The following is a 23,118-nucleotide window of genomic DNA, read 5'->3' on the forward strand; positions in this document are numbered from 1 at the left end:
AAGACCCCAAGGCTGAGCCTTCACATTGGGGCTGAGGCCTGAAAGAACTAGGCCCGGCTCCTCTGGGCAGTGGCAAGTATGGCAAAGGATAACAGCACTGAGGGTATTAGGTAAGTGCGCTTGGTCTGCCTCTCTGCTGCTGCTGCTGGTGTGTGTGTGAGCTGAAATGCTGTATTATCTCCCTGCTCTCTTGGAGAGATCCTCTAGCTCCCATTCTGGAATCTTGCCACTCTGCCGCTGGGTCAAAGTGGATGCTAAGCTGCTTTAAGCCCTCGCGCCATCCCAGTGCTCCCAAGCAACTGTGCCAGGGACAGGACGGGCACAGCAAGGACACAGAGAGCCCTTTAGAGCAGCAGGTTGTTTGGGCTTTTTGCCAGGACGGGGAAACGGAGAGAGGCGACGGGCGCCCCCTTTTGAAGTGGTACAGGCCTTGTTTTTGCCCTCTGGCCGTGTCACTTTGAAGGGTGAAGCTGACTCATTTCCGACAGCTGGAGGGGGCTGTGTCAGTTTTGCTGTCCCTTGCGACTATAGCAGGAATTGTGGAGACACTAAGTGAAACCCTGGTCCGAAATCTCTGTGTCTGAGGCATGGCTTGCAAGCCCAGCTCTGCCTTGCCAGAGTGAAAAACACAGAGATAGATTTTTAAAAAGCAGAAGGCTAGAGTTGCGCACAATTGGAACATTTGATACTGAATGGAAAGCTGGCCTTGTCTAGGATTCCTTGTGGAGGCAGAGAGTGCTGCCCCTCTGTCCCTACAACTTGTTGGTGAAAACAGGGCCGAGCTGAAAGGCCTCTCACCTCCCCACCCCAACCTTTGCCACCTGTTTTGCATGCTGCAAAGCTGTGGGTGAGTTTGGGGCGATTTGGGAGGAGGTACAAAAGAGGGTGGCGTTGCCGCATTGTCCCTCATGGCCAGAACTTCCAAGATTGCCGTTGTTGCTACTGGCAGGACTATGAAACACAGGCCGTTGCTAGACGAGGAGTTAGCCCGGTGTGAGGCCCGGGCTTCCTGCTGTGCATTCAGATGACGCACAGGGGATCCCGGGGTCAGGCCGGGCTAAGTCCTCCCTTGACCCGGGATAACCGGATCCGCTTATGGCCCGGCTTTTCCACAGCCCTGGGCTGAGGCCAGGGCTGCGGAAGTTCTAGCTACTTCCGTGGCTTTTCCCGGCTGCTCGCTTACTCGCGAGTAGCTGGGAGAAGCCACGCACTGGGCACTGCACTCCATAGGAGCACTGTGCCCATCGGGCTGGAGGGGGGAAATCACTGGGGGGGGGAGATGGGGGCCGGGGGAAAGAGCAGACCCGGCAGGAGAGATGGGGGGGGAAAGAGCGGAGCCAGGGTGGGGAGATCACGGACGGGGGGGCGCGGAGGGGGCATCGGACATGGCAGGCGGGTGATCGGGTGGGCATGGCGAGCGGGGACGGGCGAGCGGGCAGGGGGTAGGCATGGCGAGCGGGGACAGGCGAGCGAGCGGGGGGCGGACATGGCGAGCAGGGGGAGGACGAGCGAGAAGGCAGGGGGGCATCAGACATTGTGGGGAGGGAATCGGGCAGGGAGAGCGGGGAACCCTTTATTTTTTTAAAAAAAACATACTTAATTTTCTGTTGGTGCGCTCCTGCGCACATGGCCCTTTAAGTCCAAAAAAAAAAAATGGAGGACGCGACGGGACTTTCCCTTACCCCGTCGCGTGTTACATGTAGAAAAGGGCGACGGCCCGCACTAGCTGTAGCGCCGCGGCGGCCCTACTCCCCACCAGATTATCAGGTAGGTCTAGCAAGGCCCACAGAGTGGGAACAGTGGAAAAGGTGAGGCAAAGGAGGTTTTGTGAAGCCTTTCACCACAACCTCCTTTCCTCTTTTGGGGGAAAAAAAATCCTGAAAGCTATCAAAAGAGCTATATCCCTTGAATAGGAAATTAACCAGTTTGCTTCTTCCTTTCTTTTTTTAAAAGTATTTATATTAACAGTTTATTAGATTCCCCCCCAAATTTTCCAGTACAAGGCAAACAGTAATCCCTGCCCTTTAGATTTTCTTCTCTCTTATGAGTACCATCCTGTATTTAAAGAGAAAAAGTTTCATGTGCGTAAGTAAAATCATAAAGCAAAAATTGGATAAACAAAGAGTTACATAGAATTAATAATTTCTATATAATTGTCATGCATGTTAGCCTAAACTGGTTGTGCAAACCAGTTCACTTTTTAATATCAGGAATGAGAATCAGGGCTGCGCTGGAATGGCATCCCTTTGGTGGAGATGGTGCAAGTTGCAGCAGGATCTGAAGCAGGGCCTCCTTGGGAGTTCAGCCTCATTTATGGCAGTCTTTGGGAGGGGCTTTGGTTCAGTGATAAGAGCACTTTGCTTGGCCTACATGAGGTCCCTGGTTCAGTCTCTGGCATCTCCATGTAGGGCTAGGAAAGTATCCTGCCTGAAACCCTGGAGAGCTGTTGCTGCCAGTCAGTGTCAACAATACTGGGCTTGATGAACCAAGGTTCTGACTCAGTATAAATAAGGTTCCCATGTTCCTTATCTTAGCTTAGAATTAGGGCTGGGTTCAAATTTATGTATCCCACCACCTGCCAGTGCAGAGGCTGCCGAGATGTGCTGCCCTGAAGCCGCTGTGTTCACAAGCTAATTTCCATGTGAACCTCCATGCCACTAGTGTCGATCCACATGACGTGTGGCTTGTGAATGTTATGGGTTCCCCGTGCGGCAGCCACAACTTGGAAGTGGCTCTTTTGGCAACCTCCACTTGGGAACCCTAAGTTTGACACCAGCCAAACTTAGGGTTGACTGTCCTTTCACTCTGAGCAAGGAGAAAGCTCCAACGCTGTGTGCCATCTTTTCTGCACACCCGCAGAGTACGTCTACATCACCAACTTTTCTGTGATTGGTGGTAGCAGCGATCAGCTGAGGCGGCCCACACTTAGAACAGTGTCCTCTCCCTGTTGGCTTTATTTCTGGGTGGTTGTGCTAAAATCAGTGTCATCAAATGTGCATTAACCAGGGCCAGCGAAGTCATTTTGCTGCAACCAAGGTGTATAGCACCCGAAGAGTCTCAAGTTATTTTTGCACCTGAATCAGAAAATCCCATAAGCACTTTGCCTCCCTTCCTGACAGTAAAAGTGCAAGAACGATAAATGAAATCACCAACAATTTGCTGCACATTCATGACACCGCAAATCAGCTGCCTGTGGCAGCTGCCTCACGTTGCCTAATGATAGGGCTGGCCCTGGCTAACACCAGGAATTCATGTTGTGGTGGCGAAAACAGAAACTTCTGACTACAGACAGCAGCCGAGGAGGAGGAGGGAGGGCCAGGGCGTTCAGGCTGGTCAAGGAAAAAATGCATGTATTTAAGAAAACTGAAAAGTGGCTTGAAAGTGATGTGTTTTCTCTTGCCCCACTGCTGCCCTCTGGTCAAATAGGTGTTGTAGGATTTTTGAAACAATCACAAAACCTTGTTGCCCAAGAGGCAAAAGTAGGTTGAGAAGAGTGGACTTAGGACAAGCAGTAAATTCTTCATTTTCTACCACTTTTAACTCACTGGGGTGGGCTGGGTGGGGACTATTGTCTTTCTCTAGCTGTTACAACTGACCAGAGAGGACTGCTCTGTCCTTGCAAGGAAAGGAAAACCATGCTGTACCTTGAAAGAGGCCCAAATTGTGCATCAGAGGTGGGCAACCTCAGGCTGTAGGGCCACATGCCACCCTTGGCCTAATAACAAAAGACTCCTGCATGTAATCAGTTCAGACCTCAGTCCTTTCCCTGGCAGCCCACTTGGGTGGGAAGGAAGAGGGAAGAAGAGAAAAAAAGTGGTGGCAGAAAGAGAAAAGGGGTAGCTCACATACTTTTGGTGCTGGCCCTGCCCAGTGTTGGTTTCAATCCTGGTCTACACGTGGCCCCCATGAGATGACGTGGCCCTCGACAGAAAAAAGGTTGCCCACCCCTGTTGTACATGACTTGCGGTGTGGTTGCCACCCCCGACATCATCTGGCTTGCAAAATGGGAGCCAAGAGGGGCAGTGAAGCAGTTTAGCAGCACCCTTCCTCACACCTGTTTCCAAGCTGTGTAATTCAATAGGGCAGCAGGCCCTGTGTGTCCCCAAAGTGAAGGCAGGCGAGAGCAGAGGTAGCATTGTTGTCTAAGCATTGAGAAGAAGCCACCAGCTGGCTGAAATGACGGTGGCTGGAATGATGGGGCTTCCATGTAGATTCATACCTGACAAACAGCACTTCTGTTTGTGCTCTGAGCAAAAGAAGTTGAAATTTTGTGTGCCAAATACATGATGCATTTGATTGAGATATTTATTATATGTATGTTGGGGTGCCAACCGATGGAGGTTTTTTGTTTGTTTGTTTTAATTGATTAACTGTCCAGCTTCTAAGTAATCAATCAATCAATCAATCAATCAGTGGCTGGTATTTAAATACTATACTGTGCCATCTCTGCTCTTGAAGGGAAGGTTACAGTTTTCTTTTAGGTAAGTGAATGTGATAATTTGACAGTATTTGGCAGCTATCTGCAACTTTTCAAAAAGGCCAGAAGGAAAAGTTGCGTCTTAAGACTTTTTTTTGTTAAATGTGCTACAGAAAGGCTGGTGCTTCTGTGAGACTTGGGCCCTCACAAGGGTTCCTAGTACCAGACTTTGCTTGTTGTCAGGGCCACTGTTTGATCATTGTGGTAGTGGCAAACGTTTACCTGTGTTCTAAAGCTTTGACTTGATTTTATGACAGCAATTCATCATTTAATGCTTGCAGCTCGGCTGCAGCTTTGCTTGATTTGCAGAAATGTTCTGTATTTATCTGTACAAATGAATATCCAGGACTGTGTATAATCTGAAGAAAAGGGAGAAAAATTGTGCATCCTGGCAATCCAAATTCTGCATGCAGAAAAGCTGAATTCTGCAACCTCCTAAGTTCTGCAATTTGCAGAATGTCTTACTTATTCTGCATTTTTTTAAAAATGATTCTACCTTATTTATTCTGATTTGCAAGTCATGGGGGTTGGGGCGGAGGCAGGGATATGTGCAGAGTTATGAAGTCCTGCTCCTAGCTATTGCCAATCTTATTCCGCTACCCCCTTTACTTTTGAGATTTAAGCTGCAGCCCTTTACATACTTAGCTGGAAGTAAGTCTCATTAAACTCAGTGAAATTTACTCTTGTGTCAAAATGTGTATAAGATTACACTAAGTGGCATTTCCCTCATATTTTCAAGAATATATTTGCTGGAGTGACCATACGGAAAAGAGGACAGGGCTCCTGTATCTTTAACAGTTGCATAGAAAAGGGAATTTCAGCAGGTGTCATTGTTATGCCTGCAGAACCTGGCGAAATTCCCTCTTCATCTCAACAGTTAAACAAAGGGAATTTTACCAGGTGCTGCATGCATACAAATGACACCTGCTGAAATTCCCTTTTCTATACAACTGTTAAAGATACACAAGCCCTGTCCTCCTTTCCATATGGTCACCCTACTAGTATGGCTAGGATGCAGAGGGTATTCCTGGCCCACCAAGAGCTAGGGCAACTTTCCCAGCTTCTGGTGCCCACTTCACCCCCACCCACCCACCTCTGGTACCCATGGAAGTTTCCTGCTTGCAGCAAACAGGATAATTTGGCCTCCTTCAGGTTGCTTCACATATTCTAGGTTTTAGGCAGGGCTGAGTAACCTTACATCTTCCAGATGCTTTGGACTACAGCTCTCATAATCCTTGAATATTGGCCATGCTGGATGCATTTTTTTGGGAGCGCCTGTTTTTAGATGTACAGCCAAAATTAAAACATGTGCAAGTGGCAAACATGTCATACAGGTACCCTCATTGGGGAGTGATTGGTTGTGGCAAGGAATGCTTGAAGAATTCAGTTTTTGCGAATTCCATCATGCACTGGCCTGATCCAAAACACACACATGCACTTGGACTAATGTGTGGATCAAAACATAATTATTTTGCACTTTTCCAAATTTTACAGTGTAGGTCTCAGCTCAAAAAACTGAACCGAAGGGTGTTTCCAAAAATCTGTGTTTCAGGATAAAGTATATTTAGAAAAGATTACAATAGCTTCAGCTATTGAGCAGTACAAAATGCAATAAATAAATAAATAAATAAATAAATACATTTTAGATAAAATACTTTTATATATGCAGACTGTGAGACAATGAATTAAAAATGTGTATTGAAATATGTATTGATATTCAAAGTATTGGGTTAATTTTTGTAATTAGAAAAATGCCTACACATTAATGTAGAAATCATATGGAACATATTTATGAAAGCTTTTCTACATGAGACATTTTTGTGCACTATTGATTCCTTACTCATGGTTCTTTCTGGGTCCTTTAGACAACACCACGATCCCCCAGTTTCACTTCTGTTTTTAAAGAGCACTTTCCCAGGTGTGTATTTTTAAAGCAGCGAAAATGGGGTAATATTTCTAAAAGCGAAAGAACAGGTAGCTTCCTACTTGTGTATCTGCCCTATTCTGCTTTAGCACAGCACCACCTAGAGGTTATGTAATAGGGGTGTGCACGAACTCCCCGCTCTGCGCCGCTCCGCCCATACTCTGCTCCTCTTCGCCGCGGAGCTCCGGCTCCAAATCGGAGCTCCGCAGTGGAGGGGAGTGGTGCCAGGTAAGGCCGGGAGAGGAGGGCGGGGGGGGGGGTTACTGGGCCCTGCCGCCGTCACCGCCCGTGCAGCGACGGCAGCAGAGCCTGGTAAGGGACCAAGGGGGAGGGGGGCCTTACCTGCCTCCGTCCGCGGTCCGTCGGCTTCTTCAGTTGAGCCCGCGGTTCAGCCAGGAAGTCTGGGCCGCAAGTGTGGCCTAGACTTCCTGGTTGAATCGCGGGCTCAATTGAAGAAGCCGAGGGACCGCGGATGGAGGCAGGTAAGGGGGGGGGGGTTTACTGGGCCCTGCCGCTGTCGCCGCATGGGCGACAGCGGCAGGGCCCGGTAAACCCCACTTACCTTTCCGGCGGAGCTCCAGATCGAGGCGAAGGATCCGTCTTCACCTCGATCCTCTTCGCCACGCTCCGCCGGCCCCCCAATCCTCTTCGCCTCCACCTTAAGGGGAGGCGAAGCACCCCGCTCCGCTTCTAATTTGCCGGTCCGATTAGAAGCGGAGCACATCCCTATATATGTAATGGGAAAGCAGGAAAAGAAAACACCTTTGTATAGACTTCAGTTCTGTGACAAAACTTAAAGTAGATCCAGTAGTTAACAGCCTGGTATTGAAAAGCTCTGAGTGAGCATGTGTGAAATTGACATGGACCAAAACTAGGCTGATCTGTAGATGTGGCTAGGGATGTTCCAGTAGTTCACCGGATTCAGTTTCCAGTGGGGTAAGCATAGTTCAGCTAATGAAGACAAATATCCCAGACCTTCCTTATTTCTGATTCTGATTTAATTTCTGACTTTTTGCGGAGTGCAGGGTTGATCATTGTAATTAGGTGGACATGCAAACTCTTGCACTTGCTGCTGAGAAAAGACAAAATGAGGTGTGGTTGGATATGTCACACCATGCAGATGTTTGGTGATGTGTGGACATGGTGCCAATGAAACTATCTCCCCTGTCCATCCTAAGGAGTTTAAAAACCCTTCACGATTTCACCCACGGTGAACTGGCTTCTCCCGTTTCACTGCAGAGGGTGAAGAGAAAGGGCATCCATTTCACTGCTGCCCTTTGGAATGGGGACTAGATAATGTGCAATTACCACTGAACTTTCCAGGAGTGACGGCTGGCTGCACAAATGGTTATGTAAGCAAGCTGAGGAGGGAGGGAAACATAGCTTTTTTGAGGGGGGGGGGATAATATGCACACGTGTGCAGAAGTTGTTCTGAAAAGCTACAGATATCAGGCATATCTGCGTTTCTGCTGCATATCTGACATTATCGAACTGGACAGTGGAAAGCACGACAGAAATAACCTGTCTGGTTCTGCACTTCCTTAACTGTTGGCATAGGTTAGTCTACCCCAACCTCATGCCCTCCAGATGTTTTGGACTTCAACGCCCATCAGCCCCAACCAAGATGGCCAGTGGTCAGTAATGCTGGGAGCTGCGGTTGAAAACATCTGAAAGGCACCAAGGGGCGGCGGGTGGCACACCCAGGTTTGCTGCTGTTTCACTGCGTGAAATCGGAGCTTAGCATGGAATTGCATTCTGGCTTGCAAGGTAGGCTTGTGGCCGGTAAGCCAACCTGTTTGCCACCTCTCCCATGGGTTCAGACCAGGCTGTGGGATTGAGGGATGACCTTGAGAGAGAGGGATGGATGACCTTGATGAGGGAGGGGGGAGTGTGAGCATCTTACTTGATCACACAGCGGCCTTCGATACCGTTGACCGGTGTATCCTGAGTCGTCTCCATGGGTTGGAGATTGAAGGCATCATTTTCCAGTGGGTCCATTCAGTGAAGACTGGTGGCTCTGGTTTCGGTGGGGCTGTGAATCCATTCACAGAACCAGCCAGAACTCTAAAGGTGCTATCCAATGTGCTGAAGCTAGTGTGTGTGTGGGGTATTTCAGGGCTTTGGGCAGTTCCTTTAGAGTTCTTGCTGGTTCTGACTGAAACCCAGAATGGATTCTCAGTCCCACCAAAAAACTGTGCCACCACCCTCCACTGATTCTGTTCCTACCTAGGGTGGGCGGTTTCTGGGAATAGCTTTGGGTGATTATGATTCAGCTCCCAGATACTTGTTTTATCCCAAACGTCTATATGAAGCTGTTGGGAGCTGTCATTAGGGGATTTGCAGCATGGTGCCATCGATGTGCTGATGACACACACCTCTGTTTCGTTGTTACATCTGAATCACGTGATTCCATGCAGAGTCTGAACCGTTGTCTGGATGCAGCGGCAGGCTGGACGAAGACCAATAAGTTGAAGTTGAATCCTGGTAGAATAGCAGTTCTGTGCGTGGATGGTTCTCAGGTCCAAGCAGTGGAGGCTGGTGGTTCCAATGTCGGTGGGGTGATGAATCCACATTGGGTTTCAGTCAGAACCAGTCAGAACTCTAAAGGAGCTACCCAAGCATTGCACCAGTTAGAGTTCTGACTGAAACCTGGAACAGATACACCACTCTACTGATATCGGAGCCACCAGCCTTCACTGGGTCCAGGAGCTGGGTAGCTTCTAGGGGTGTGCACGGACCCCCCGCTCCGCTTCACTTGCAGATCCGCCATTTTCCGGATCGGGCCGCTCCGCCCCGCCTCCACTCCGCCCGGAGCTCCGGATCCGGATCCGGAGCTCCGTTTCCCCCCCCCCCTAGGCTTGCATTGAAAGCTAAAAAATTATACAACTTTTTTTCTGTTCAAGTTAGAAACCTCATGTTTCGCACCATGACACCTCATGGGGATATACACACGCACGCCAAGTTTCAAAGCAATCCCATCATCCCCTGATTTTTGGCGAATTTTTGAAAATCGGGCACCCCACACACAACATCCCTGCGAGGTGGGCAGGGGAGGAGGGAGGGAAGGCAGGCAGGCAGCTGGCATTTCTGGGGGCATAAGGAAGTGAGCCAAGGATAAGCCAGTAATGCATATAAAATGGAATAAATCAATAAATAAACAAAGGAGGGGTGGAATTAAAAGCAGCAGTGTTGCTCAATAAACAGCAAGAAGAATTTTTAAAAAAAGGCTATATCTGTCTTTTACCAGCAATAGGGGGACGTGCCCGGGGGAGGGGGAAGTAGCTGCCAGTTCAAGACAGCCACCGACAGCTCTGAGAAGAAGTAAAACGCTCACTTCAACTCATAACAGGCATTGCTCCACCACTGAGAAGTAAACGCTCACTTCAACTCATAATAGGCATCGCTCCACCACTGAGAAGTAAACGCTCACTTTGACTCATGATAGGCATTGCTCCACCGTTTTACTCTCTTTGGAAGGCTCTAATGGCCTTCCAGTGCAGGAGAGAGTGGGGGCACGTCCACGGTGAGATGCCCTAGGGGAGCTCATCCCCTTGCACCACATCTATTCAGTTGTTCACCAAGGTTAGGGTGGGGAGCAGTGCTGTGTTTCTATCTCTTATTCTTGGCTTAGTATATGATTTCAGGTTGTGTTTGTGCATTTGGTAGGGCTACTGTTTTAAAAAACACTGGGAAAAGCCCGTTCAGATGAAGAAAGAGAAGTTTCCCAGAATCCCAAGTTACCCGTTTTGCCTATGCCCTCCTCTAACTTTGGGATCATGTGATCATGACCGGGAGCTGACTCTGCCCCTCAGCCCTTTGAAAAAGGTATTTTTCCCGCCGATTTTTAAAAAACTTGTAGCGCGCGACCCGGACAACGCAGAAAGTTGAGAGTAGTCTCAAAATGACCCGCATCCACGACTCTCTGTGCACAAGAATTTTCAGAACGATAGCTTAAAAACCAACCCAGTTATGCCCGAGTCTTTCCCTCAATGCAATCCTATGGGCGAAAAGCCGAAAACGCCGTTTGAGCCGCGCGGTTGACCCGATTTTCACAAAAATATAGCACGCGACCCAGACAACGCAGAGAGGTGAGAGTGGTCTCAAAATGACCCCCATCCACGACTCTCTGAGCACAAGAATTTCTAGAACGATAGCTTCAAAAAGAACGTAGTTATGCGCGATTATTTGCCGCAATGCAATCCTATGGTGAAATGTTTTCAAGATGGCGACCGGAGCGCTCCGCCTGAACTAGGAGCTCCGAAAAATGGCCGCTTCTCTTCGCCTTGCTTCTAGGGGGTCCGCGGTCCGCTCCTACTCCGCCTCTGGGTAAGGCGGAGCAGGCCAATCCGCTACTGCTTCTACGCTCCTAATCGGAGAAGATCACACCCCTAGTAGCTTCCCTGTTCATGCCGGGTTGCATTCCCCTTGAAGGAGGTGGTTTATAGCTTGGACATGCCACATTTAAGGTTTCAAGCCACGTTTTTGTCACTGACTTATCAAACCCTGAATAGCTCGGGGCCACTCTGTCTGAGAGAACACCTCCCTCCATATAGACCAGCCCATTTGCTGAGGTCATTGGAAGAAGCCGTCTTAGTTCTGACATGTTTAGAAGAGGTACATTTTATGGCGTCTCGAAGGAGTGTCTTTTCTGTGGTGGCCCCCATATTGTAGAATGACCTTTCCTTAGAGATCCAGGGGGCACCTACAGTGCAAATGTTCTGGTGTTTCATAAGAACACATTTATTCATGCGGACATTTCCTGGACACTGATTTTTAGTATTGGCCCATTTGAATACCTGCTGTTATATTTTATTACTGTTTTATTGAACAGGTCGTATTTTGCTAAACTGCCTTGTTATCTTTTATGAAGAAAGATGGTTTGTAAATACTTTTAACAAATAAGATATACTTGCCTGGGCAGCCCAGCTGAGTGTGCTTGTTGTAAGAAGCCCTAGAACAGCCTTCTGCAACCTGGTGTCTTCCAGATGTGACGAACCTCAACTTCCATCATTCCCAGCCAGCATTGGCCATGCTAGCTGGGGATGCTGGGAGTTACAGTCCAGCACATCTGGAGGGCACTAGGTTGGCAAAGGCTGACCTATATTATCTTTGTCAGGCATTGCCTCTTAAGGACGGTGAGTGTCCGACTGTGCAAGGTTAATGCAGTGTTTGGTTTCTGGTTTGATGAGGTGTCATTGCAGAGTTTACTTGGAATATTGGAACTCTCCTTGGATCTCAGTAGCAGCGGATGAGCCATGCGCCAACACACACTTGCATGCTTATGCCTGCTTAGCATAGGTGCAGGCATGAATAATGCCTCACTCTCATGCTTATCCTGTTGTCCCCCCAGGAGATGTGCACGCACACACTTCCTTCTTTGACTATACACTGGCATTTACTGACACGTGTGTCTAGCACACGTGCGCTTCATCCAGTGCTGTGTAGCGGACAGAGTGCTGGACTGGACTGGGAAGACCAGGGTTCAAATCCTTGTTCAGTCAATGAAGCCCACTCTGGTGTGTTGTCCTCTCTCGGCTTAACCTACTTTGCAAGTTCGTTGTGAGCATTCAATAGGATGGTCTAATCTATACTGCCCTGAGGTCCTTGGAGGAAGGGAGAGGGGAAGCAAATATAATAAAGAAATATGGTGATCCGCTTGTGCGCCTCCCTCCACCCCCATGAGGGATGCAGATGTGTGAATCCAAACTTCCACAACAGTTTCAGACACATTTGTTCTGTCTCCATCAGTTCTCCCTTTCCCATCCCTGGTGTGGCTTTAGATGTTAGAAACAGTATTTAAACCCTTCACAGCGAGTCAAGTTTACATGCTACATAAAAAAACACTCCCTTAAAAATTTGTGCTTAGCCCTATGGGCTGTTGTAGGGTTCTGGGATGGCTTGTTAACCACAGCAATAAGTCACTCTTGTCAGGTCCACATGACACGGCAAGTTCCCTTGGCACACAACCGGCACATGTGGGTGGGTGGGTGGAAATAACTCATTGTGGCTTATTTCACCCTCCGTGACATGCTAATAGGCCCGCTGTTTCGTCTGATCACATATTTGGTGCAAGGGTGTGCCTGGAGCTCCAAACTGAATGCCCTCAAATTAAAACACCTCCACACACAAGATTGCAATATATCTGAACAGCCCAAGCTCGCAACAATCAGAGTGCTAATAATGGTAGGGAAGCTGTGATTTTGAAGGAGGGTTGCTCAACTCCCAGGATCCCATCTCAGCAGACAGGTAGGGGAGGTTTAAATCTCCCTCTCCCTGCGCGCTGAGATATGTGTATGTATGTATACGTGCATGCACGTGGCCCCTGCCCCGTCACCTGGCACTGAATAGGGCAAACAAGGTGTGTGTCCCCACCTGCAGTTGTAGGCACTTCAGAAATACTCAGTGTTGTTGATGAAGATAACGTGATTTAAATCTCCCCCCTGCCTTTCCGTTCTCATTCAGCCCAGCTTTCTTGATGGCCTTGTGTGGCGCTGTAGCATCTTTCCCCCTTCCTCCGCAACCTGACCTCCGAACAGCCCCGATTGCCCCCCGGCAGAACATTGACGCTTCTCCTTGTCTCTCTTTGCCTAGGCAGCCTGAGCCGGGCGGGCCCAATCCCGGCCATCCTGCGCCCGCCGCCAGCCATGATGCAGTCACCCCTCGATCTCAAGCCCTTCCTGTCGTTCCCCATGGAAGCGCAGCCAGCCGTGGGCCTCTTCCCGGGTTTCAACACGGTAAGGCCGTGGCTGCTTCCGGCCCAGGAGGTGCAGGCTCGGGTAGGACTGTTTGTATAACTCCTCCCACTTTTCTCCTTCTCTTCCTCTGCCCCCACCAGAGAAAGGGGCTTTGACCAGGACACCTGGCCCCTGGGAATGCCAGGTGAGGCGCCCCAGGGCACACACGCCAAGGGGATGGGGGCGGTGGTGGTAATGGGAGCGGGGGCGGTGGGAGGGGGGGTTACATTGGCCCTTGGAGAGATTAGCACACAAATCCCAGTGAGGGAAGCTTAGCTGCTCCTGCTCTCTCTCTCGCTTGCTCTCTTGAGATCTGCTCCAAACAGTTGGCTAAAGGAGGGCTGCCCATATCCCTCGCCAGGACTGAGTGCAAGGGTCTGTGTCCATCAACCCCTAGACCCAAATCTATTTTCTAGGGGCCCAGATCTATTCCCTATAGCAAGGGTGGGTGGGCAGAAAATAGATCTCTTGATGCTTTCAACTCCCAACATTCCTGTTCACTGGCCATGCTGGCAGGGGCTTCTGGGAGTTGAAGCCCCAAAGATCTGGAGATGTACCTTTTGCCCACCCCTGCCCTAGAACTCTGAATGCCTGTTGGTGCCAATGGAAGGTTTTCTTCTCAGCTTAATTGCCATGCGGGGTGGGGTGGGGTAGATTTTCAAGGGGGGTTGCAGAAGGGGAGGGAACGGTTAACACCAGTGGAGGCTGGTGGCTCTGATTCCGGTGGGCTGTGTATACATTCTGGATTTCAGTGAGAGCCAGGCAGCACCCTAAAGGATCAGCCCAACTAGGATCAGCACCTTGGATGGATCCTTTAGAGTGCTGGATGGTTCTGACTGAATCCTAGAATGGATTCACAGCCCCACCAAAATTGCCACATGCTACAACACACACACACACACATTTCTCCCTGCATGGCAATTAACTTTTTCCCATTGGTTTGGGACAATCTGGGTCAGGATGCAAATTGATTGCAGAATTTATTTTTACTTGAGATGATTTGGATGAAAAATGAACTGGCTGTCCTCGCCTCCTGTGAAATTTAAATAAATCCAAGTAATTATTTCCACATTTGCATATAGAGAGATCTAAATCAGCATATGCATGTTTTATGCAGATTTGTGTCCTCTGGGCCTGTGCTGGGCCCCAAATCTTTTAAGTGCCTCCCAACGCCCCTGGTCGAATGGGGGGGGGGGTTGGCTAAAGGAGGTTGCTGGGATGGAATGAGGGATTGGCTTATCGAGTGGCTACCCGCCCTCCGGAGTCAATTGCGACTCGGCAAATGGTGGTCCGCATCTATCCACTCAGCGCCACAGCAGAATCTGGTGGGGTGGAGACCCTGGCAAGGGTTGGGAGTTGAGGTCAATAGGGAAGCAAGACTTGTCCCTTGGTTTGCCTTGGAGGTTCTTGGCTTTTCAGGCCTTGGGACTGGCTACCTGTGAAAGGTAAAAATAGAAATGGCTGATTGGCAACACTAAGCCGGTGGAGGACCGGCACAAGGGTGTAGCCCTCCATGAGTGTGGGTTGAGAGGATCAGATGCAAGGCCGGCCCTACCATTAGGCAGGGTGAGGCAGTTGCCTTAGGCGGCAGATGCTGGGAGGCAGCAGCAAGGTGTTCAGGGAGAGAGCTGTGTGCCTTTCAGCCTACTCTGTGCCCCTTACGTTCGCCTTCTGCCATCAGGGCCTCTTCCACACATAGCCTTCGGGACGCCCTGAAGGCGCCTTGGGGCGTCCCGAAATCGATAATGTGTACCCTACCTTAATCGTTCCAAGAAGAGGCGGAGGAGGAGGAGGAGGCCGCGCATCGCCCCTCGCGGGGACAGGATGAAGAGTTGCCGCGCTCGGCTTCGCCAGGGAATCAGCTGCCGCCCACCTACCCGCCGGCCTCCTTTTCCCGGCGAAAGAGCCACCCGGGCCCACCCGGGTCGGAGAGCTCGGCAGAAGAAGCCGCCGCCGGCTTCCTCCCGGGTCATAGAGCTCGGCAGAAGCTTCTTCCGCCAAGGTCTCCGACCCAGGTGGGCCCGGGTGGCTCTTTCGCCGGGAAAAGGAGGCCGGCGGGTAGGTGGGTGGCAGCTGATTCCCCGGCAAAGGCGCCGGGGAAGGCAACTCTTCATCCCGTCCCCGCGAGGGGTGATGCGGGGCCTCCTCCTCCTCCTTCTCCTCCTCCTCTTCTTGGAACGATTAAGGTAGGATACACATTATCGATTTCGGGGCGCCCCAAGGCGCCTCCAGGGCGTCCCGAAGGCTATGTGTGGAAGAGGCCCAAGTTCAGTGGGCGACATTGCCTCATCATTAGTGCTGTAGACAGATTCATCTGCCCGGGCCGGTTCTGATCAGAGGCACCGTGTTAATGCTCCTCACCTCCTTGGTCGATACTTGTCAGTACATGAGCACATCTGAACTCTAAAACATTAAGCACCCTCCTGTGGCTGTGCCTCGTTGTCGCTGCCTCGTTGAGGGTTCTGGTCTCCACCCTGGAGGACAGCTTAGGAATGTTCCCAGGCAATTGTGCTCCGACGTTCCGTTGGGAACCAGGTCTCGTGCATGGTATGCCGAGAGAAAGAGCAGTAATCCGTCTCTCTCACAGTCCCGTGGCTCCATTCCCACTTCTGCAGGGGGAGAGGGGAGGGCATTCCCACCCAGGGGTAGCGGTGTGTCTGGATGCGTTTTAGTCATTTGGTCCATTTGCCTGTGTTGGAGTGCCCTCTGCTGGTGGGAGTCAGAAACTAGACGGCAGCACGTGGCTGCAGGAAATTGGGCAAGCGCGACCCCCTTTAGTGACTTGGTGGCTAATTTTCGATTATGATCCCACCCACCTCCCCAAACCAAATCTTAAAAACAGGCTCTCCAAAGGAAGATAGATAGATAGGTAGGTAGATAGATAGAGCAAACTGTTAGGTCTGAGAGCAATACTAGATTTAATTGGTAGACTAAACCTGGTAGTTTACATCTGAAGCGACCTGGTTCTGAATGCCTTTCAAGCAGGGGGTCATGAACGTTTTTTCTGTCGAGGGCCAGATTGCTTTTTGCGGGGGGCAGTTTCCTGGGTGGAGGGAGGCCTCCCAGTTTCAGGGGGCGGCAGAAGCAAAAGTGGATGGGAGCCAGCCCCTTTCTCTCTCCCTTTCTGCCATTCCCTTCTCTCTCTCTCTCTCTCTCTCTCTCTCTCTCTCGCTCGCTCGCTCGCTCGCTCGCTCGCTCTTTCTCTCTCTCTCTTTCTCTCCTCTTCTTCTTCCTCACTCAGTGGGATACTGAGGAACAGACCCAGAGGCCAGAACTGTTTGCAGAAGGCTTTTGAAATTAGACCAACGGGTGCATGCGGCCCACAGGTTGCCAACCTCTTGCATTAAAGTAAACAACAACAGCAATGCTGATTGGATCCTACTGGCACCAGCTCTTTCCGCCTTGTGTTGCCAGGTGGCTGCCGGCAGGGGGAGCTACTATTCCCGAATGCCCGGCTGGGATGGCAGGTACGGTCCAGCCACAGTTCTCTGGGACGGTGGCTGTCCGGGCAACGATAACTTTATACCGAGGAAAACCCAAGGGAGCAAGTGGAGGACCATCTGTCCCAGTTGGAGTCCCCTAGTTTTGGAGGATCAGAACCCCTGTGGTAGGATTGCAGATTCCCATCAGCAAACAGTAGAGTGACTCAAGCTCTGCAGTGTGGAAATGTTAATTCATAGGCATTTTCCTCCTGCGGCATCCAGTTCCTTAGAGCAAGTTATATGTCCTTATTTTTATCTTCATAATTTCTTTGTGAAGGATGTGAAGCAGAGAGAGAGAGAGAGAGAGAGAAAGTGTGCAACAGTGCATCATTTTCCCACGGCTACCTGACGAGCTTTGGGATTGTATAGATTCAAACAGGGATCTTCTAGCTCCAGACTGAGTGCCCCCAGTTCCCCCCCTCCAAAAAGCCTTCAGATAACCCCCTAAAATGCTTTGTTCACCACTTCACAAAGACAGGCTGTTCTAATCCTTTATATTTCCCCCCACTTTTTGGGACAACCCCTCCTCTGGAGAAAGTTCATTTCTGCAGTTTCCAGACAAGAATTACCTCCCTGGGGCTGATACGATGTTTGGGGGATGAAATGTAAAATTGGCACGTGGGAAATGTCAAATTGGACTCTAAAGGAGCCATGCAATGTGCCGATCCTAGTTTTGGGATAGGGTTCAGCACCTTCGATAGCTTGTTTAGCTTTCTGGTTGGTTCCGATTGAAACCTGGAATGGATTTACAGCCCCACCAAAATCAGAGCCACGAGCCTCCACTGCTGAAATCGTAGCACCATCATTACGACAGGAATAACATGGAGCTTGCTTGTGCTGCCCTGATCACCTTCAGCTCCCTGGGTCCCCCACCCCATCCCCAGGCAGGTGGGTCAAGCTGCACCACTGCGTGCAGCTCCCTATCCCCTGAGCCCCTCTGTGTTAGGTAAACTCTAAGCTAAGGGGTACATTGAATCCCTGTCAGCTCACATGTGAGTGCTCCCAAAACTTGCTTGATTCAACAGTTCTGTCATCATCATCAGGCCATTAAGAGTAATGCCAAGCATTCCTTGGTCTTCTGTTCCTCTTGGGACTAGGCGTGTTCAGATATCAAAAAAACCCCCACATCATCATCTTGTAGTGCAGGGGAGCAGAACCAGTGGCTGGGGGGCTGCATGAGGCCCCCAAGGCCTTTGTTGCAGCCTCTCTGGTGCCACCATATCCCCCTATCCCCTGATTTCTCTCCTGCCTGTATTCTCCACTTCTCCCAATGACCTTCATACAGTTCACGGAATCATAGAATAGTAGAGTTGGAAGGGGTGTACAAGGCCATCGAGTCCAACCCCCTGCTCAATGCAGGAATCAATGTACATGGGGTTCTCAGGTAGTCACCCTTCCAGAAACTGACCAGACCTCGATCTGCTTAGCTTCATCAAGGTTGCAGCATCCTGACTCTTTTCCACTGCTGTGAGCAGCAAGGAAACAGTGATCTGTATCAGGATCCACAGGTGTGTGTGTGCAACCCCCCCAACCTTTGCTGCTCTTAGGGCTGAAAAGGGGGTGCACCCCTACCGCCATAGTATGGTCAGCTTAGAATTTTTTTCTTGTGAAGGATCTGTTTGGGGAGCCCAGGATTTCATCGCTTGGCTTTTAGGAAATGCTCGCGAAGCACAATACTCACAAGGCCAGCTTCCCCCATCCACAGCAACACTGGGAGTGAACAAACAGCAGTACCTGGCATTTGTCCATTTGATACCGCTATTACAGGCACAAAAACTTCATCCTGGATGGACTCTGGAAATCCAGACAGTTGCATGTTTCACTCATGCTGTCTCTCCCATGTGAAGCCATAATATTTATCTCAAAATATTTAAGCACCATGGCTTAGCATATCATGTGAACAGGGACATTTTCTTCTCTGCCTCCCAGTGTGGTCAGCTCCATCATTTAATGAAGTTAATGCTTTAAAAACTGTGACCATTACTTGACCCATCAATTTGCCAACTCTTTTTTTTTTAGGTAACTGACCAGATGCCAAACCCTAACTGATGTTGTTATGAAGCTTTATTGGGATAAGTTAGTAAGTTAAATCTTTGATGGATTTCTCAGTGAGAGTGTGGGAAGAAAGGTTGCTCAACTGAGTAAGACACAGAGGAGGAGAAAAGGGGAGGCCCCACTATTGCTGCTTGATCATGAAGTCTGCTGCCTACCTCAGTAATTATTATAATCTGCCTTGGTCTGATCTCTAACAAAGCACTTTATAATTTATTGGTAGGCTTGCTAGTTTTGAGCTGACTGCACTTTGAGCGTCATCACACGGAGGAAAATCGTGTTTCCTTACCGTCGCTTCTCTGCCCATGCGTTTGTCCCTCAACATGCACGTGGCCCATTCAGTGGACCATTTTGATCGCGTTGCTTCTCCTGCACACAGCAGGAGGTAGTGGCAACTTCTGTCTCAAAAAATAAGTCGGACTTACTGGGGGTTTTGTTGTTGCGCAAAGAAGGCTAGAAGAGGCGGAAGGCACACCGGATGCAAACGACGTTGTGAGAGGGACATGCAAAAATCCGTGGGTGCCCAGTAACGAGCGTGCAATAAAACGCTTGTCTGATGACGCCTTTTACTTCTTGGCACTTCAGTGTGATGGATTGCCCTGCACGTTTACTTGATCTGACTGCATCACACTTTATTTATTATATGTTTTTTATTCTTTTCAAACCTTAAACATACATCAATACAGTACATATAATTGAATAACCTTGTAACATTTTCTAATTTAATATTTTAACATAATCATATAACATAAAGTGCACCCCCCCACCCCGGGATCTATTCCTGTTTCCAGAATCTCATTGTTTCTTTTAACATTGTTAAAGTTCATCGCACTTTAACGTCTGCACTTTAGCCCACTTCTATTTGAACTAGACTGTGTTTTCAGTTCGCTGCCTTAGAAGGTGGGGTTGGTTTTGTTATGCGCCTGGGCATCAGGAATAATGGGGGGGGTGCCCCTGTTACAGTAGTCATGGGCAGTGGGAGACATGGTACAAGAGGTTGGACTAGCCAGTTGAGGAGAAGAGTGGCAAAATATATTGAGAGCTATCCCCTCTTCTGGTCCAACACTCAAACCCACAGAATTTGGGTCATCCTGTTAACCTCCCCTCTAGCCTGGAGGTGGTGCTTGCGAATGCCAGGTTGGTCTATAAGAAAACAATTCTCATCCACCATTTGATTGTGATGAAGGGGCCAGCCTGGTGTGTGCCACTGAGACCTGGCTAAATGAGTTGGATGGAGTAGATCGGTCCCAGCTTTGTCCACAGTGTAGCACCAACATAGGCTAGTGGGGTTGCGGAGAGGGGTTGTTCTCATCCACGAAGAGTAATTTTCTCTCTCTAGAAGGCCAGTCTGCTCAGGTGCTGGGTCTGAGTGTTTGTTCTTGGTGTTGAGTCAGAAAGACAGGTTAGGAATTCTATTGATGTGAGCCTATCAGTCTCTCTGCTCAAGCTGGCTGAGGTGGTCTCAGGTGGGTGGGGTGGGTGAGGTATTGGAAAACCCCAGGACCCGAGTATTTCACTCTTCATGTGGGAGACACCTGAGGGGCCCAGCTCAGGACTTTGTGGCTGCCATGACAACCACAGGGCTGTCTCAGTAGGTCATCAGTCCACAGGGCATACTCTTGGTGTTTTCAATGGAGTGTGAGGCTGAAGTCCTGGGATTAGGGAGGTTTTCTGTGGCCTCATTGTCATAGTCTGGCTACTTCCTGGTGAAGTTTAGATGGACAGTGACCATTTCCTTCTGCGGGGTGATGGATTGATAAAAGTGGTCCACCCCAGGAACCTTATGGAATCTGAGGGATTCCTGAACACTCTTGGGGAGCATCTGGTTAACATGGCTGATGCTCTTATCAAGGCCATGATGAGACCTTACCACACCATGGTATGGTAAAATGGAAGGGCTACTGACACGATCTCTCCCAAGTGTCCTCTCCTGTGCTGTCATGCCCAACTGGCTCCCTGGCATAGTGGGGAACTACGTGTGGTGAAACAAGCTAGATGATGACTAGAATGCAGATGGTGCCGGTGAGTGTGACTGAACACTAGCAAGAGCAACTTTGTGGCAGTAAAGTGGTCTATTTCTCCACCTCTGTTGCATCTTCAAGTAGCTGTCCAGCAGAGCTCTCCCAAGAGGTGACTCTGTTGATGAAACCAGATCTTGGTGGGGATGTGGTGGAAGCCTCAGAGTACTGCTTGGGACAGGTTTGCTGGGCAGTTTGAGGATAAAGTTCCTTGTAATCACTCTGAACTTGATGCTCCCATTTGTACAGTTCCGGTGGTGGTGTCCAGAGTGCCACCTAGCCCAGTTGTGTGGGATCGATTTGAGGAAGTGGACAGGGGAGCTGCTGGCCACCTGTATCCCTGATCCTTGGCCACTGACAACTCACCAGGGTGGGGTGGCTGGATCCAAGAGATAGTTAATGCGTCTTTAAGAGAGGACTTGGTACCAGCGGCTTTGAAAGGCGGTTGATGAGGCTTATATCCCTGAACATCTGGAGAATACCAGGCTGCCTACCACTGCTTTAGAAGCTCCAAGGTACCAAGAGAGGGTGATAGGGCTTCGCCTCCTGCCCCACTGATCCCACCCCTGTGCCTTGTGCTCCAGTCTGCTGTGGACCAAAATTAGGGTCGTCACTCTTTCCACCCCCTTTCTTCCTGGAAAGACTTTGTACTTGTTGTGCAGGAGGGGGCAGTTTGGGTCCCTCCAGATGATGGTGGATTGCAACTCCCATTGTCTCACCTGCGCTGTGCTAGCTAGGGCTGATGGGAGTTGTAGGCCAAAACCATCTAGAGGGTCACAAGTTGCCCACCCCTGCAGTAGCTGCCTATAGACGGTAGGGATGTTAACAGGGAAATGACTCTTTTCTTGGCATGGATCGGAAGGCATGGGATTAGCTCAATCAATTAATCTCTGCATGCCAGGGTGAAGTTAAAGGTTGGAGGTCTGTTTGTGGTGTGTGCAATTCTTAGCCCCATCGGAGCCTCGTTGTTTCAGGGGCAAAATGGTGGTGCAACTTCAGCCTCTCGGATAAGGAGCCCCGTGGACCCTTGGCTGTTTGTGAAATCCCTCCGTAATGAGATATTGGCAAAGAGGGAGGGGCCTGCTGTATTTATGCAGATCAGATGTAGTTTGGATTAGCTGTTCCGTGCGTATTAAGTGTCTCTTGTTGGTGCATGGGAGATGCCTAACAAGGTTGTTGCTACATGTCCCAAATGTATCCTTTCCAAAGAATGGCAAATATTCCCCTTGCGGGGTGGGGGTGGGAGGGAAGGGAAATAAGGGTCTTTCTGGCTGTACTTTTTTACAGCCATGTTCATACACCATTTACGGGGCCCCACCCCACCCCACCCCACCCCTCCCCTCCCCTCACTGCCCCTGTTCCGTCCTGCCACGCGCTTTGCTGCCTACATTCTCTGGAGTATAGTGGAGTCAGGGGAGTCAAGTGGAAAGCAGAGCACCGGATTTCTTTCTGTCACCAAGTTCACTTTGCACCTGCTGCAGAGCAGTAGCAATTCAATACGGCACGTGGCTCCGCCGGCTGTGCGGCAAGGGCGCCTGTCCCTTTCTCAGAAATGCTTTGAATGGCCGGTTCCAGCAAAACGATTGGTGCTCGCACAATGGCTCTTCAAAATCCGCCTGGGCATCACGTACAGGTGAAAATGTTACACTGAAAGGGCCTTTCCCCCACAACCCCTCCCTGTAGGGCTTGTAAGGAGGTTTTTCATTGATGGAAGGTCTGGTGTTTTTAAATGTTTTACTAGAAAATCTTCCATAGAGCACAAATGTCTCAAAGAGTGTGCTGTTCTTTTGAAGCTGCTGAAGTAAGCGATGGGGGGTGGGACAGTTTCTCTTTGAAAATGCGAAAGGATGTGGGCTGAGTTCACATGCAGACAGCAGAGGGTTTAGGAAAGAAGTGTCTGGGTTGAGCCCCTTTGAGACTGCCAGTGGAGAATCAGGTGGGGTACCTGTGGCCCTCCAGCCGTTCTTGGACTGCAGATCCCATCATCCCTAACCATTGGCCATGATAGTTAGTTAGAGTCTGATGGCAGTTAGAGTCAAGCAGCATCTGGTGGGACACATGCTTCCCACTCCTGGCATAGTCAAATTCTTCTCCCTGGAAAGTTTTTCCTTTTCATCAAATTCGTAGACACAAGGAGAATGAAACCAATGCATCTCTGTGTTCTGGGTGGAGCCAGTGGTGGTTAAATGCCCATTGGGTTTGGTGGGGCAGGGCACCTAGATGTGGGCAGTAGGCGGAGCCAATTAGAGTATGAGTACAAAGCAGAGGGGAGGGAGAGCTCAGCCACAATTGGGTGTCCTATTCCCTGTCCGCCCCAAAATGATAGCTGTTTCTGTGGGGGGCTATGCCCTTTCAGAGTCCCAGTTCCCAGAGTTATGGCTACCCATCAGTGCTGAAGGCTGACACACACACTTCTCTCTCCCCCCACCCC

General features: G+C 49.9%; 1 protein-coding gene across 3 annotated transcripts in view; it reads left to right on the forward strand.

The window, feature by feature from the left end:
- ZNF385A (zinc finger protein 385A) overlaps nucleotides 1–23,118 on the forward strand; it is a 170,697-nt gene that overhangs the window by 55,567 nt on the left and 92,012 nt on the right. The window contains exon 2 of one of the 3 annotated variants that reach the window (XM_063119600.1): nucleotides 12,993–13,177. In XM_063119600.1, the coding sequence (XP_062975670.1) occupies nucleotides 12,993–13,177 (185 nt within the window). The remainder of the gene's footprint in view (nucleotides 1–12,992; nucleotides 13,178–23,118) is intronic. The other 2 variants (XM_063119602.1, XM_063119603.1) reach the window with 2 other exon arrangements.

The sequence above is a fragment of the Elgaria multicarinata genome, chromosome 3 (genome assembly GCF_023053635.1).
Source record: "Elgaria multicarinata webbii isolate HBS135686 ecotype San Diego chromosome 3, rElgMul1.1.pri, whole genome shotgun sequence".
NCBI classification, from domain to species: domain Eukaryota; kingdom Metazoa; phylum Chordata; class Lepidosauria; order Squamata; family Anguidae; genus Elgaria; species Elgaria multicarinata.